The 15514-nt window shown below is 33.8% G+C and overlaps 1 protein-coding gene across 1 annotated transcript in view; it reads right to left on the bottom strand.

Annotated features, from left to right (window-relative positions):
• Positions 1-15514, bottom strand: part of NBEAL1 (neurobeachin like 1) — a 116398-nt gene that overhangs the window by 79693 nt on the left and 21191 nt on the right. Inside the window, exons 4-11 of the mRNA XM_081096172.1 lie at positions 11820-11981; positions 9370-9451; positions 8689-8816; positions 6137-6219; positions 5698-5783; positions 2874-3180; positions 2602-2708; positions 1545-1631 (exon numbers count right to left, since the gene is read on the bottom strand). Of these exons, the coding sequence (XP_080952298.1) occupies positions 1545-1631; positions 2602-2708; positions 2874-3180; positions 5698-5783; positions 6137-6219; positions 8689-8816; positions 9370-9451; positions 11820-11981 (1042 nt within the window). The remainder of the gene's footprint in view (positions 1-1544; positions 1632-2601; positions 2709-2873; positions 3181-5697; positions 5784-6136; positions 6220-8688; positions 8817-9369; positions 9452-11819; positions 11982-15514) is intronic.

Genomic DNA, 15514 nt, shown 5'->3' with positions numbered 1-15514 from the left:
TGCCCCTGACTGGAATCGAACCTGGGACCCTAGAGTCCGCAGGCCGATGCTCTATCCACTGAGCCAAACCAGTTAGGGCAAAGTGTATCTATTTTTACATAAAATACAAAATTTGAAGCAGAATAGAAAATGAAGTATATATCTATAAGCATCGTCATGTTTTGAGAAGGTAACCTTTAATGCAAAAGTTGTTTTGCCTATTTCGGTTTAAACTTCATCATAAAAAAGAGATGTATTAAATTTCAGATCAGTGCATTTATAGAAAAAAAAATACCACCAAAAACAAATATAAATTAAACAATATTTTTTTAAAAACCTGAACATTAATCATCCACCACAAAAGCATAACATAAGGACTAGAAAGCTGTAAAATCTAAGAGTCCCCAAAATTTGTTTTTGGGAATATATTATTATGACTTGAAGCTAGTCACTCCACAAAGAGAATTTTCCTCTCCCTCCCACTAAAAAAAGGTTTAAGTACAAGGGGACTGATTTGATCTTTGTTGTTTAAAGCCAAGCTCTAACACTTTCAGGAAAGTTATTTAAGCTATCTTGATGTTCTTTTTTTATTAAACATTATATATTTAACAAACATAATATGCATTAAACATTCTGCATACAGAATTTCATACAAAAAAGATCTTTCCTAGACTTTGTCTAAGAGGACTAGGCATCACAGTACCTAAAATTAGAAATACTAGAATTAATACTATTTTATTAATCTATAAGGCCTTAAGAGGGACTAATTCAGAGAAATCTAAAACAATACTCTGTAATTGATATTGCACATCCAGAACAGAAAATGAGAGATTATCATGTCCTTCTCTATATCACAGCTCTATAAACCTGAACATTAAGATAATGACATCATGTAAGCTCATTCACAAACATTTTTGGGCAAAAGAAAATGACAAAGCAACTTTGTGGGTGGTCTAACCAAACTAAATTACCTAATGTATTATAAAAGCAACGTAGCTATTATATTTCTACCTTATACAGAGTTGAATATTTAGAAAAGAAAAAAGTTAAGCCTTATTCTAAATTTAGACTCAAAGAGTTCGGCATCTTCTTCCCTTCCTCCAAGATTCAGGCTGTCCATTGAATTATAATAATTATTTGTCAACAAGAAGCAAAGAATCAAGATATTAAAACTGATCATACGTTTTCACAAAAAAAGCCCTAAAGTCCCAATACACCACAATGTTTAGAAAAGGAAGCCCCCAAAATAAGAAGTCACCACCAGGTGGACAGCATTGATAGTGGGATTCCATTCCTGTACTTTGTATCTCCTCATACTAAAAAGAACACACACATACACAGGTGGAATGCTATTGATCATTTATATCAACTACCAAGATGTTAATAGACTTTAGATTAAAAAATTAAAAATAAAAATTACTTTAAAGAATTTTCAAAAATAATTTAGATTAGAATTAGATAATGTTTGTGTATTTTAAGACAAAAGAAAGAAAAGTACAGGAATAGTTGCTCCCATTGATTGATTTTGGACTTCAGTTGAAACAAGATGCAGGCTTTGTAGATACCTGGTCCTCATTTATTTCTGTCAGTAATTTGTTGGCCAGGTCTTTCTCGTTCTTGTCTGCCACCTTATTGTTAGCATTTAAAAACAGCTGTTAAAAACAGAGACAAGAATAATGGAGAAAGAACATTGGATTGTTAACCCATAAGCAGAAATGAAGCCTAAATGGATTTCCACGTATCTTGAAAATAAATCCAAGAATCCACTTGTGAAGTATACCACTTTTAAAATGACAATCAACTATTTTTGATAACAACCATTAGTTCACATACTATAATTATTATTTATCTCTCTGTTGGAATGCAAAGTTACTAAAATAAGAAATAGCAATAATTAAATTAGTTAATATCCCTAAATTCTTAAAGAATCAGCAGAGAATATCTCACAGAAAAGACAATGTGCTATTGAGACAGACTAAATTCCACTTCTGGATATACACCCAAAAGAATTAAAAATACGGTCTCAAAGAGATATCTGTATACTCATACTCATAGCAATATTAGCCACGAAAGCCAAAAGGTAAAATCAAAGCAATGAATGAAAAATACAAAATATGGAGTACCACACACACACACACACACACACACACACACACAAATATATTTGGCCTTAAAAAGGAAGATATGATACAACACGGATGACTCTTGAGAACATTATGCTAAATGAAATAAGCAAGTCAAAACAAACGAACAAACAAACAACAACAAAAAAAACCACTGTATGATTCCCGTTACATGAGGTACTTAAGGGTAGTCAAAATCAGAGACAGAAAGAAGAGTGGTGGTTACTGAGTGGAAGGGAAAATGTGAAGTTGTTTAACAGGTATAGACTTTCAGTTTTACCAAATGAAAAGAAACATGGGGAATGGATGGTAGTGATTGTTGCACAGTTATGTGAGTGTGAATGTACTTAATGATGTGAACTGTACACTTAAAAACGGTTAAAATTACATTTTCATGTGTATTTTACCACAATAAATAAATGGAAATAATATGCGCAAATTTGAATCAAAACATAAAATGACTTCTTAAAAATCAAGAATAGTAATAATAGAAAAATACCTTGCAATTCTGTAGCAGTCGTATGAGATGTTCAAAGCAGTTACTGTTAAGAAAAATGGCTTGAAGAACAGGCCTATCTGTGCAATCTAACATGGCTGTGATGGTATCTAGGGGAATAAAAACAAAATCATCCATTTATGAAGTAGAAAATTTGGGATCATAAAACATTTAATCTAGCCATTCTTTAAATTTAGGCTTTTCAGATGACAAACAGAGGTAAATTAATTAGGAAATAATAGGAATGGGTATAATAAACCCTTTGTGATACTTACTCAACATTTTTATCTGTAGAGCTATAAACCGGCTTTCCCACTCTCTGGACCTCCTTTGATTAGGTAAAGCTGAATGATCTGAATTCAGCAATTTGAAATAGTTCTCCAAAAGAGTGCTGGTTTCCACTTGACGCTGGTCAGAGCTGCTCGTGAGAAGGATATGCACCACTTCTGTAAGGCACTTCAGAGTCAGTTCTACCTTCCTACCCACCTCTTCAGGATTTCCGTCCTCCCAAGAATCACAATCTGCCAAAACTCTCATAAGAACTTCCATGGTGGCTGGAGAAATTGCTTGCAAAGCATTCTTCTGAAACATGAGAGACAACAAAAATGAAACCCAAAAAACTGAATTTCTGTGTTTGCAAAAAAAAAGGAATTTAACAGGTCTTCAGACAACTTTTTATTTTAGTATATCAAATATAAAACATTTTTAATCAGATACTTTGACAGATACTACCAGTGATTTACATGTCTTCATTTCCTAACAGAATTCTTACTCAGATAGCAATCTCCCCACATAGAAAACTCACCACCTTCCCTTGTAATTTGGAACAGCCACGTGACACAGTTTTGGTCAACGATATGTCAGTAGACTATATCACTTTACAAATAAAAAGAAAGGACCCTTTGCTCTTGGAATAAAGATTACATTTCCTAACCTCCCCTGCTGCTAAGGAAGCAAGTTTTATCAAATTTTTTATATGGATGTATTTGCCCTCTTTGCAGTTATCTGATGGAGTTTAGTAAATGAGATTAAAATAAACAACATCGTGTCAGCTTTTCAGTATTGCATTTAAAAAAAGCTGGCACATGCCATTTGTCTTCTTCATCCCCCTCTCCATCTAGAGTTCTTCTAGAGCAGCGGTTCTCAACCTGTGGGTCACGACCCCTTTGGTGGTCAACCGACCCTTTCACAGGAGTCGCCTAAGACCATCCTGCATATCAGATATTTACATTACAATTAATAACAGCAGCAACATTACAGTTATGAAGTAGCAACGAAAATAATTTTATGGTTGGGTCACAACATGAGGAACTGTATTTAAAGGGCCAGAAGTTGAGAACCACTGCTCTAGAGCTATCTTGTAGCATAAGAAATAGTAAGAAAAAATAAACTGACTTTCAGAAGGAGCCTGAATACCTGAAGATCCTAGAGCCACCAGATTAACTCTGGACTGCTTCCTGCTGTTTTATTTGTTTTAATGAAAGAAAAAGTAAACTTCCAAACTTAAGCTGTTAGAATTTAGTATCTGGCTCCAAAGCCCTTGCTCTTAATATAACACAGAATAGAACAAATATACCAATAGTAAGGCATAATGCTTGGGAAGGGAGAAGAGTCATCAGAATTCAATCTTTCTGTTCTTTATGACAAGGCCATTCTTATGCCTTTAGATGTTCGATTCATCTTAATACCCTTATACTGATGCTGTAGTCAGTAAATAACCTTCTGGCTTCAATATAGCAGTTATTACAGCTATAATCTGATTATAACGATTTTGAGTATTTTCAGTATATAAAATAATAAATTGGCCTTTTAGTATCTACTTGATTTCCATGTTAGTTTTAATACTGGAGGTTTCTCAGGGCTTGGTTACCCCTGGACACTAACAATAAGTCTCTGTGTTCAAAAAGGAAATGGGATCAAACCAGCTTCTTCCATTAGTCAAAAACAATGTCATTTCCAATTTTATTCACATATACTTATTAATTCTTCTTAGTAGTGGAGATACTAAAGCAAAAAAAATGATATCAGCTAACAAAGGTAGGTGATAAAGAAAACAAATTGAAAAACACAATTTTGATCACCATTCTTCTCATTACAAAGAGACTCCCCCTCTTCTACTAGAGTGAAGAGAAGGCAAAGTAGTCCACTAGGAAACCCTAGTAATATTATTAGTAATACTTGTGATTTTGTCACCAACAGAAATCAAACACATTTTCATATATCATAGTTGTTGCAGTGTTTTAAAAACATCACTTATTCTCATCTCTTCTCTGAAATAACATTAATTATACTAGACTTGCTGGTATATCTTTTTATTTAATGTGTTATAAAGCACGTGTTACTATGTTACAAATTTGTTTTATTAACATTTTAGTAACTGTATTTCAGTAGAATGAGTTTCCTTTGTGATCTTATGTATTTTATTATAGGCATTTGAAAACATTCTGATAAAGGGCTTTACCAGAAGGCCAAAGGGGTACATGATACAAAAAGTGTTAGAAACCTCTCATCTAAACTGTGTGGTTAAAGAAAACATGTGGAATGTTCTTTCTGAACTATAATCCTGTCTTCAACTGGTAATCATACTCAAAAGTTTACCAGACAGCTATGAAGATGTTCAACTTAAAAAAAAAGAAATTAACATTACAAAATAAACCTCTTTTTTTTCTTAAGGCTTTGTTTAAACTTTGTTTATATGCATTTACTAATTATAAGACAACAGAAGAGTGACTAAATTCACGTCTTAGGAAATCAAATTGCTAGAGCATGATTTCATCAAGTGGACTAATAGGGCTTCCTATCCTCCATACTCTAAAGAAAGAACTAGCAGCTGAAAAGTCACCACAAGTAAGAACTTATAATACCAAAAACTGTTAAATCTGGTTATGCATTAATTTCATTTTAGTGATAATATTATTACTTAGGTTTCTCGGAAGTTAACAAAAGGAGCAGATTAGTTTTTAAAAAGATATAAACTTAGAAAAATATTTGTAAGGTTCATGAAATTATAATAAGACAAAGAATACATTAAATAATCATGGAAAGCTTTTTGCACTGTTAACCACTGTTTCATATGTTAACATTCAACACTTTCCTCACCTGCCCACCAGCTATAATGGCTCCAAAGAGATGCAATAAGCAACACTTAAGGCTTTCCTTGAGATGTTCACTTTCTTGAAAACACTCTGTGAATATAATACACAAACAAATAAATAAGATTTTTCTTTTATAATATGACTTATGTCTTGGGAATGTCTGACAATGAAACATCAAGAACTATTTGTGAAAAGGCTAATATCTATAAAATGCAAGGTTGATATGCATTTTGTCACAGGAAAGGAAAAGAGAAACGATCTTTCAGGTAGTATGTTAGATACTTTTTGCCATCTTATTTAATTCTCATAATATTCCATATGAGGATGATATTATGCCCCCATTTACGAATGAGCAAATGGAAAGTCAGAATTTAATATCTTCCCTAAAGTCACAGGGCTACTAACACCAAATCAAAGTAAGAGAAATTAGAGCAGTTACTTACGGTAAAAGAAGGGGACGAACTCCACAGTGAGAGAAGCTGGCTTATATTTCTGTCTGCTCTTTTCCACTGTACTAAGGATTCGTCTATCATTAAAAAGAAGTTAATACCAAATTATATCATGGACAAGTAGAGATGGCACAATTACAAAAATAACTATAAAATAAATTTAATATTTTACTTTTAATTTGTGTACTGAATAATACATCTCCAGGACTGACATAATCTTAAAGAGGAAATCTAGTCAATCACTTAAATGCTCACCAATAAAAGGAATTCTTCTCTTGAAGTGAGCAGAAATTAAAAAATGCTTAATGGTTAAACATAGCTACCAGGTTAAGTCTCCAAACTAGAAATGAAAAAAGGAACTAGCTATTTAAAATTTCCAATCTGTAAAAGAACTGTTCAGCAGTACTGCTAATTCGGTACCTAAGATAGTTTACTATGACAGTGCCATTAAAATTCATCAGAAATCAGGCTACTCTATGACACTTTTTGAAATTTTATTTGGACACAAAGAGTCCACACTACTGGCTTCTTCCATTTTAAGAATATAGCTCCAGTATGGGTGGGGATCAGTTGTTTTTTTTTTAATGACAATTTCAGTAGTTTTGATAGCTGAAATATTTACACAGACTTCTGTGAGGCCAACACAAATAGAATGTACTTTTACCAACTCTTCTCTTTGAGCTCTGCACTGGTAATTACACTATTGTCACTAAACTCCAAACCCATCATCCTATATTCTATCTGCTTTGTGATTCTGGGACAGGCACTCTGCAAACTATATTTCACTTTTCCAAGAAACCCCACTGTTGAGTTCCCCAACGGTAAGTACTAAATGGAGCCCAGAAGGTTAAAGAGCAAAAAAGGGATTCATTCCTTATTCCTTACCAGCCAATAGGTTTTTTTTTGTTTTTTTTTTATTGAATTTTTACAGAGAGGAAGGGAGAGAGATAGAGAGTTAGAAACATCGATGAGAGAGAAACATCGATCAGCTGCCTCCTGCACATCTCCTACTGGGGATATGCCTGCAACCCAGGTACATGCCCTTGACCGGAATCGAACCTGGGACCTTTCAGTCCGCAGGCCGACGCTCTATCCACTGAGCCAAACCGGTTTCGGCCAGCCAATAGTTCTTAACTGCAATATTTGCAGTTGGTTCCTATCTTCCACTTATTTTTGGCAATCTCAGAACTAGCCTCTTTATGGCTGCTCAGCAGTACCCACACTGGCTAAGCAATGCTCTTTCCTCAGAGGTCCAAGCCGCACTTCAGAAGCTCTCCAAACCTCTAGTTTCTGATAACTCCAATCTCTTCCCTTTGTTCCCTCGGCCCCAGGGAAGTAGTTGCTTCCTGAAGTCATTGTGTTTGTATTATCAGTGCCCCCCTATGCTTTTTGAGTTCTCTAATATCTATTAAACAATTTCCTTGATTTATATAGGGTGGGGCAAAAGTAGATTTACAGTTGCTCCTGTAGAAAATATAATAGCAATACATGAATAAACTGTGTTTCACTTACTCACAACTGTAAACCTACTTTTGCCCATCCTATATTCTTCTTTTTTTAATATATTTTTATTTTTATTGATTTCAGAGAGGAAAGGAGAGGGAGAGAGAGATAGAAATATCAATGATGAGAGAGAATCATTGATTGGCTGCCTCCTGCATGCCCATCCCTACTGGGGATCAAGCCCACAACCCAGGCATGGGCCCTTGACCAGATTCGAACCTGGGACCCTTCAGTTCCACTGAGCCAAACCGGCTAGGGCTGTTCTCTCTTTTTAAATACTAGTATGGTTTGTTTTCCTGACTAGACCGTGACTGACACAAGCTCCATTTAATAAAAATAAATGGACAAAATGTTGTGGGGTTTGCTATTTTTTTTTTAATATATTTTATTGATTTTTTACAGAGAGGAAGAGAGAGAGAGACAGAGAGTCAGAAACATCGATGAGAGAGAAACATTGATCAGCTGCCTCCTGCACACCCCCCACTGGGGTAGCGCCCACAACCCAAGTATATGCCCTTGACCGCAATCGAACCCAGGACCCTTCAGTCCACAGGCCGACGCTCTATCCACTGAGCCAAACCGGTTTCGGCATATTTCTGCTTTTTAATTTAACTTTATTGTTGAAAGTATTACAGATGTCCCCTTTGTTTTTTTTTCCCATTTATCCCCTCCACCCCGCACCCGCCACTTAGACAAAATGTTACAAATCATTTTCAAATTATGAAATATGCTTTAAAAACAGAGACCTTTCCTTGAAAAATATGTACTCCCTACTTAATGCTACTGTGCTCTGAAATTTCCCTATCTGATTATAAGCACTCAATTGCATCACAAAATGAAAGTTCAGGGTAAACTGATTATCTGGAAGTGGCATTTATCATAAATTCATTACCTCCAATATAGTCTCTACTTTAGAGACAGAAATGGGGGTCATCTTATACACATCTTACCAATTGCTTTGATAGAGAATAAAATCTGCTTTGAAGAATTGCACATATTATGACATTCAGGTTCAAATGAAAATTACGACTTATAAGACATACCCTGAAATTCTATGTCTCCAATTCCGATATGGATCATATAAACTTTCACAAAATGCCAATGCATGGATTACAAATTCTTCAATAGATGTCTGATCTGCCAATTCCTTCTCTTTTTTTTTGCTTTTTAACTGAGAATAAAGTTAATCATAAAATTATATTTAGTTAAAAATATTAAACTGTATAACATCCTTACCTGTAACATTAAAGGACTATGTTTCATTCATTATCTAATAATAAATTATTTTTATTCAAATAAGTCTAAGTTCCATTTGAATCTAAAAAATATAGTCAATTAATCAGATGAACTGAATGTAACCTCTCAAGCTTTATTTCCTAGGGAGGTTTTCCACTGACTAACCAAACATCTTTTCAAAAAAACCTATGTGCTCAATAAGAGATGTTTGATGAAAAAATAATACATAAAATGACAAGTTGTGTCATTTTAAAAAGCCATTTATAAAATAATTTGCTTATTTAAATTTAAATATATTAATAATTGCATCTCTACTTTTAGATATGTATAAGATGCCTGAAATATATTGTATCAATAGTAATTTTAATTCTCTCCTCAATTATTATGTACTCTGAAAACATTTAACTTTAGTAACTATACTACAGAAAAAGTAAAACTTAGTTACTCTCAGTAAAGCCACAAAAAGGAACATATTAATTCACACCTACTTGCTGGATATAAAGTGTTGTCATAGTGATGACATGATTTATGTAAGAACAAGTCCCAATTTCTTCCACATTAGATAGATTTCTGTGAGAAGAAAATAATATACATATATTTATTATATATGAACAGTGAGAAAAATGTATTCTTATTTATTCCAGGGATGTAAGGCTGGTACAATATCCATAAATCAATAAATGTGATACAGCACATTAACAGATTGTAAAACAAAAATCACGTGATCTTATCAATTGATGCAGGAAAAGCATTCGACAAATCCAATACCCTTTTTTGACAGAAACTCTCAGCAAAGTGGGAATAGAGGGATCATACCTCAACATAATAAAAGCCTTTTATGACAAACCTACAGCCAACTCATACTCACTGGGCAAAAACTAAAGCCATTTCCCTTAAGACCAGGAACAAGACAAGGATGCCCACTTTCACCACTCCTGTTTGACACAGTACTGGAAGTGCTAGCCAGAGTTATCAAACAAGAAGAAATAAAAGGCTTCCAAATTGGAAAGGAGGAAGTAAAACTATCATTATTCACAGAAGACATGATATTGTACATATAAAACCCTAAAGACTCTATTAACACTAGAAAGACTGAAATTTAGTATATACCTATATTGCCCAAAAGCAGTCAAAATGACTGCATTGTGAAAGAATAATATCGGAGCACTCTTCACTTATGTTCCTTAGCTTTTCCAATAACTCACTTCTATTCGACATTTCTTTCATGAATTTAGGGCGCAAAAGAAATAAAATAAACAACTTATTCGAACAAGTATCACTGCATACATAAAGATTCGAATAACAAGTACTAGTTTAGCTTATTGAGCAACTGCAACTTATCAAGTATCGACAATTTATCATGTACTTGTATGTTATCATGTGACGGTAATCGAAAAAAAATGAAAACTGTTATTTCAATACAGAGCCAAACTGGTCATATAAGAAATTTACTCAATTCAATAATAAGAGTCATAATTCCCCCCCTCTCCCCCCTCAAGCAGTCAAAATGACTGCTTTTGGGCAATATAAGTACAACACATATATATATACCGGAAATGAAGGAGGGGGAGGTAACTACAATTATTAGTAAACGCATTTATATGTTGTACAAAAAGTCACAAAATTCTAAGACATTGTGTCCTTATATACATAATTGTTTTTCTAATTGAAATTAAAAAGCAGTCAAAATGACTTCCTTGGGCAATCTAGTGTTAAAAAACCACTAAATTTAATAAATGAATTCAGAAACATAGCAAGATATAAATGTCCCCCAACTAGAAAGAGAAACGCAACCTCCGATTCATAGGTCAACCCTCAACCACTGAGACACAGCGTGCCTGAGCTCTTCTGTATCAGAATTTCTGTAAGTAAGGCTCACGTTCTATATTTCTATTAAGTTTCCCAGTTGATACTTAGACATACCAAAATTTAAGTACCACAGACCTAATTATCTAAAACCCTGGAAAATATAAGCTATAGAATAACTATACTTTCTTGGTACATTTATAAAACAAAACATTAGAAAAATACATTTCATACCACATGATCTCACTCATTTGTGGATTATAGAGAACAACATAGACTGATGAAAAGGGACAGACCCAAAGACTGAGAAATAGCAATCAGGCTATCAATCCCCAGAAGGAAAGTAGGGGAGGGCGGGGGTAAGAGGAAGAGATCAACCGAAGGACTTGTATACATGTATAAAAGCCAAACCAATGGACATGGACAACAGGGGGATGGGAGCATGAGTGTGCGGGGCGGGGGGTGGGGGGGAAGAGGAGGTTGGGGGTTAATGGGGGGGATGAGGACACATTTGTAATACCTTAACTAATAATAAAAAAAATATATATATATAAAAAAAAGAAAAATACATTTCAAAAATAATTCACAATACTAAAAACGTATATATGTCTATAGGTGAGAACCACTGAGAAAATACCAGTGCAACAAACTCTTGGTTAGGAAAAACTGTCATTGTCTTTACTCTAAGGCAGCGGTTCTCAACCTGTGGGTCGCGACCCCTTTGGGGGTCGAATGACCCTTTCACAGGGGTCGCCTAAGACCATCGGAAAACACATATATAATTACATATTGTTTTTGTGATTAATCACTATGCTTTAATTATGTTCAATTTGTAACCATGAAATTGGGGGTCACCACAACATGAGAAACTGTATTAAAGGGTCGCGGTATTAGGAAGGTTGAGAACCACTGCTCTAAAGCAATTTTTTTAAATCTTGGCTGAATCTTTCTATAACTAGGTATAGTTACTAAAAAGGCTTTTCAATATAATAACAAACCACAAGCCTATTGCAAAAGGTACACTCATTCTTTAATGCTCCATATGATAAAACACCATTGATAATCAATAAATGCATTACCATTTTGGTAATATTTACTTAAAACAAATAACTAGTTTATTTGCACTAGATACCTGCAAAGAATAATGAAGAATTTGACAAGCAAAATTGATAAGGCTTGCTGTTGTTCCTCCAACCCATCTTCCATTTTCTGAACACAGTGTAGTAGCTGGATCCTCAGAACCTGCAGAATATTGTCAGGAAGCAGAGATATTCCTGGAGGCACATCATCTACCCTACAATATTAGGAGAACAAAAGAAGAAGGGTGGGGAGAGGTCAATGGGGGAAAAAAGGAGACTCATGTAATACTTTAAACGAAGAGGAGGAGGAGGAGGGCGAGAGTGTTTAATACAGGAAGAAAATGTTTTGTACTTTAGAGGAATTGCTTTTTCAGCTCAAATCCTAAAGAAGCTCTTTTATTCCAGACACTCCATGCCTTCTTCTCTGCAAGGCACCGCCAGATGATTAGTGATACTTGAGAAGATTATTAGAGAGGAGTGGTTAGCCTTACTTCAGAGGAGGCTTACCGAAAGGACAGAGAAAAAGACTTTTTATATTTTCAATTGTGCTATTTTTCAAGAAAATATTTAGAATATAAATTAGTTCACTTTCTACTTATAAATACTGTGTGTATACTATTTCTAAAAGAAATAACTAGCAAACAGAAATGTAGTACTTATACCTAGTTTAATATTTGTCAAGTGCTCTACTAAATAAATAATATTCACCTATCTATGCGATCAGATGAAGGAGAGAAGATAACCAGCAAAAGGAAAGCAGACAGAATAAAGAGGTGAATGTAGACCCCAAGCATGAACATCGATAGAAGATTTTTTTAAAGTAATATTTCAATATTTTTGACAACTGGTTTCTGTGTAAAAAACTATATGGTTCTTTAAGGACAAATCCAACACCAGATGTAACTGGCTCCTCTGTGTATCTCTTAAATAAAAATGCCCTAGATTCACAGTCAGAAGACCTGCTTACTAAGTTCCACCTCTGTAACATGAAGCACTTCATTTAATCTCTAAAGTTCCCTAATCTATAAAATTGTAGTATCATCTGCCTCACTTCACAGGGCTCTGAAACCAGAAAGTTAATGTGCATTTTCAGCTTTGAAATATGTAAATAACTCTAAAAATGTAATATATTTTAAAAGTACTATCACTAAAGCCTAAGAATCTTTTTGTAAGACACTGTATACTAATTTCCCTAACTCTATTAAGAAAAATACCCAAATCACAAAGAAGTACCCTAAAAAACTTCTAATAACAATTATACTTTATTACTGTCTCTCTTCTGAAAATGCTTAATATAAAGTATTACTACTATTTTTACGCTGAGTTAAAAAAAGGTTAATTAATTCACTGTGGCCAGAAAATGTAAAGCACATTACTAGTAGTCACATTAAAAAATATTAAGTATTATTAGTCTCTTTCTGAACCACACTACAACGTAAAGTGTTTTATAAAATAAACACCTGACTTTAATTAAATTACACAGAAAATAAATCACAGGTCACATTGCCAAGACTGTCAAATTCTACAACCATCTTACAAAAATACATGTTTCATTTTAGTCTAGGCATTACTTCACTTGTAGCTGTGGATTCTTTCATTCTTTCTTATTTATATATGGTACCACAGAAACTCTCATTTGTATATATACTTTTTTCTTGCTGAAAAGCTAAAAAAAGAGGTGATTAGAAAAACCAGAATAACTTCAAAATAATAAATATTTAAAGATAACTGATTTTCAAGATTAAGCTCACCTATTCTTTCTCACTTTTCCAAAAACATAAGCAAACACCACATTTTCTAATATTCAATCTAGTTACTTAAAGAAGTAGTCCCTTTTGTTCTTAGTTGTCCCATTCTCTATTTGCACGTTTGTATTTACTAAACAGGAAAAAAATCAGCTTCTAAAAGAGAAATCTATGTTTGATTTTTTTTTTAACTAACTCATTATAAAATTGGGGCTTGGTTAGAACATGATGTATAAACAAAGTTGAAATTTTTAGCCATATTCTAATATGATGAGGATTTAAGAATTGCGAAGCATTTTCCCACCTCTAGGACTTTACTACCCAAACTCCATATTCCCTTTTCCTGAAATTTTCCAAATCAGTTCCAGAAATCTGTTCTACTCCTCTATTTGGCTACTGAATGTTTATTGTAAAGAGCTGCTAATTGCTGTCTCTATCACAGGAAGAAATCCAGCTATACATGTCAAGGCTTTAAATTCCAGTAAAAGCAATCCCTGCCTTGTGGTATGAATTAACTTGTAAATTCTATAGATCAGTTTACTTTAAATGATTATCTGTGAGTTTCCACTTTATGGTTGACTAGACTAATTTCATACATCTTGTACATAGCATTCACTTGAGAAATTGAAAGTTTTCTACTAGTAAAATCTAATTTATCGTTCAGTTTTCTGATGAAGATATAATACAATTTTAAATAAGCCAACAAAATTATAAATAAAGCAATGTTCTTGGCATTCTTCCACTTACTTTAATATAGTAGTGGTACTATAAATGTTCATAATATTTTTAGAAGTGATGTCCCCAAAAAAGAGACACTTATAATGTAAGGACAGTAACAAGTGCCCCTTAGAAAATCCCAAGCATTCAAAAGTCCAAATCTTAACTCCATAAAATCCTTAGGTTCAAGATATAAAGTGAGCTATAAATTATTTTAAAAGCACTTCTAAGCACAAACTACAAGAATACTCTTTGGAGGAATCAATATATAACCTTATTTTGAGTTAAAATTTTAATACTTTTCAACCTTTATAAACCTGTTATAAATAATCGAATGAGGAAGAATTCTGAAACTGTATTTATAAATATTGCAGCACTATTGCTTTCGAAGCACAACCACATCTTTTCTTAAATTCAATGCACTGAAAACAAAAACAAAACAACCATTTTTCCCTTAAAAAAAAAAAGTTCAATGCATTGGTCCAAAGCTCTACTGATTTTTTTTCTCTGAATTATTACAATCACCTCTTAACTGGGCTTCTTACCTTCAGTCTTAACCCTTTTCCAATCCAACCTCCAAATTCCACCAAAGCGACTTTAAAAACACTTCATCATGATGTTCTTATGCAGAAAATTCTTTAGTAGAGATTTGTATCTTCCATAACAAAAAATCAAAGTCCATTAACAATGCATGCTGGAACTTCATGATCTGGTTCCCATTTGATTCTCCATATTCAACTCATCTGTGCCTACCCTCTTACTGCCTACCTCCACCCCCAAACTGCAAATGCTTTCCTCCTTGAAGATTTTTAATTCTCCAGATATTCTTTCTCATCATCAAACACCATCCGTTTTTCCCCTCCCCTCTCAACACATCTCTATAAATGAAGTTTCTCTTATAATTAAAATGTCTCCTCATTTCTCCAGCTTTTTTAACCCTGTCAGCCAACCTAACCTCTGCTACCTGACTTATACTAGGGTCTTCAAGATGACTTGAGATACAACTTTAACTGGGAAGTGAGCTTGAAACTGTGAGAGTTAGGAAGGGGTGGCAGGAAGAGGAATGGGAGATTTGTACTTTCACTTACACGTCTCCATAGATTTGAATTTTCCCCCCATTTCCAAATGTAGCTTTTTAAAATACAAATACTTCACATCTACCAAGATGTTTTTCTAAGGCCCTACTCTAAGGTCAGAAATAGAAAAGTAAGTTTCAATTCAAATGCCTGTGGTATAATAAAGAAATTTTATACAAAAGAAATGACGCAGGGTAGGCCCTTAGCAGG

Source organism: Myotis nattereri (assembly GCF_964212035.1).
Source record: "Myotis nattereri genome assembly, chromosome: 7".
NCBI classification, from domain to species: Eukaryota; Metazoa; Chordata; class Mammalia; order Chiroptera; family Vespertilionidae; genus Myotis; species Myotis nattereri.
This window is presented reverse-complemented; position numbering and strand designations above follow the sequence as displayed.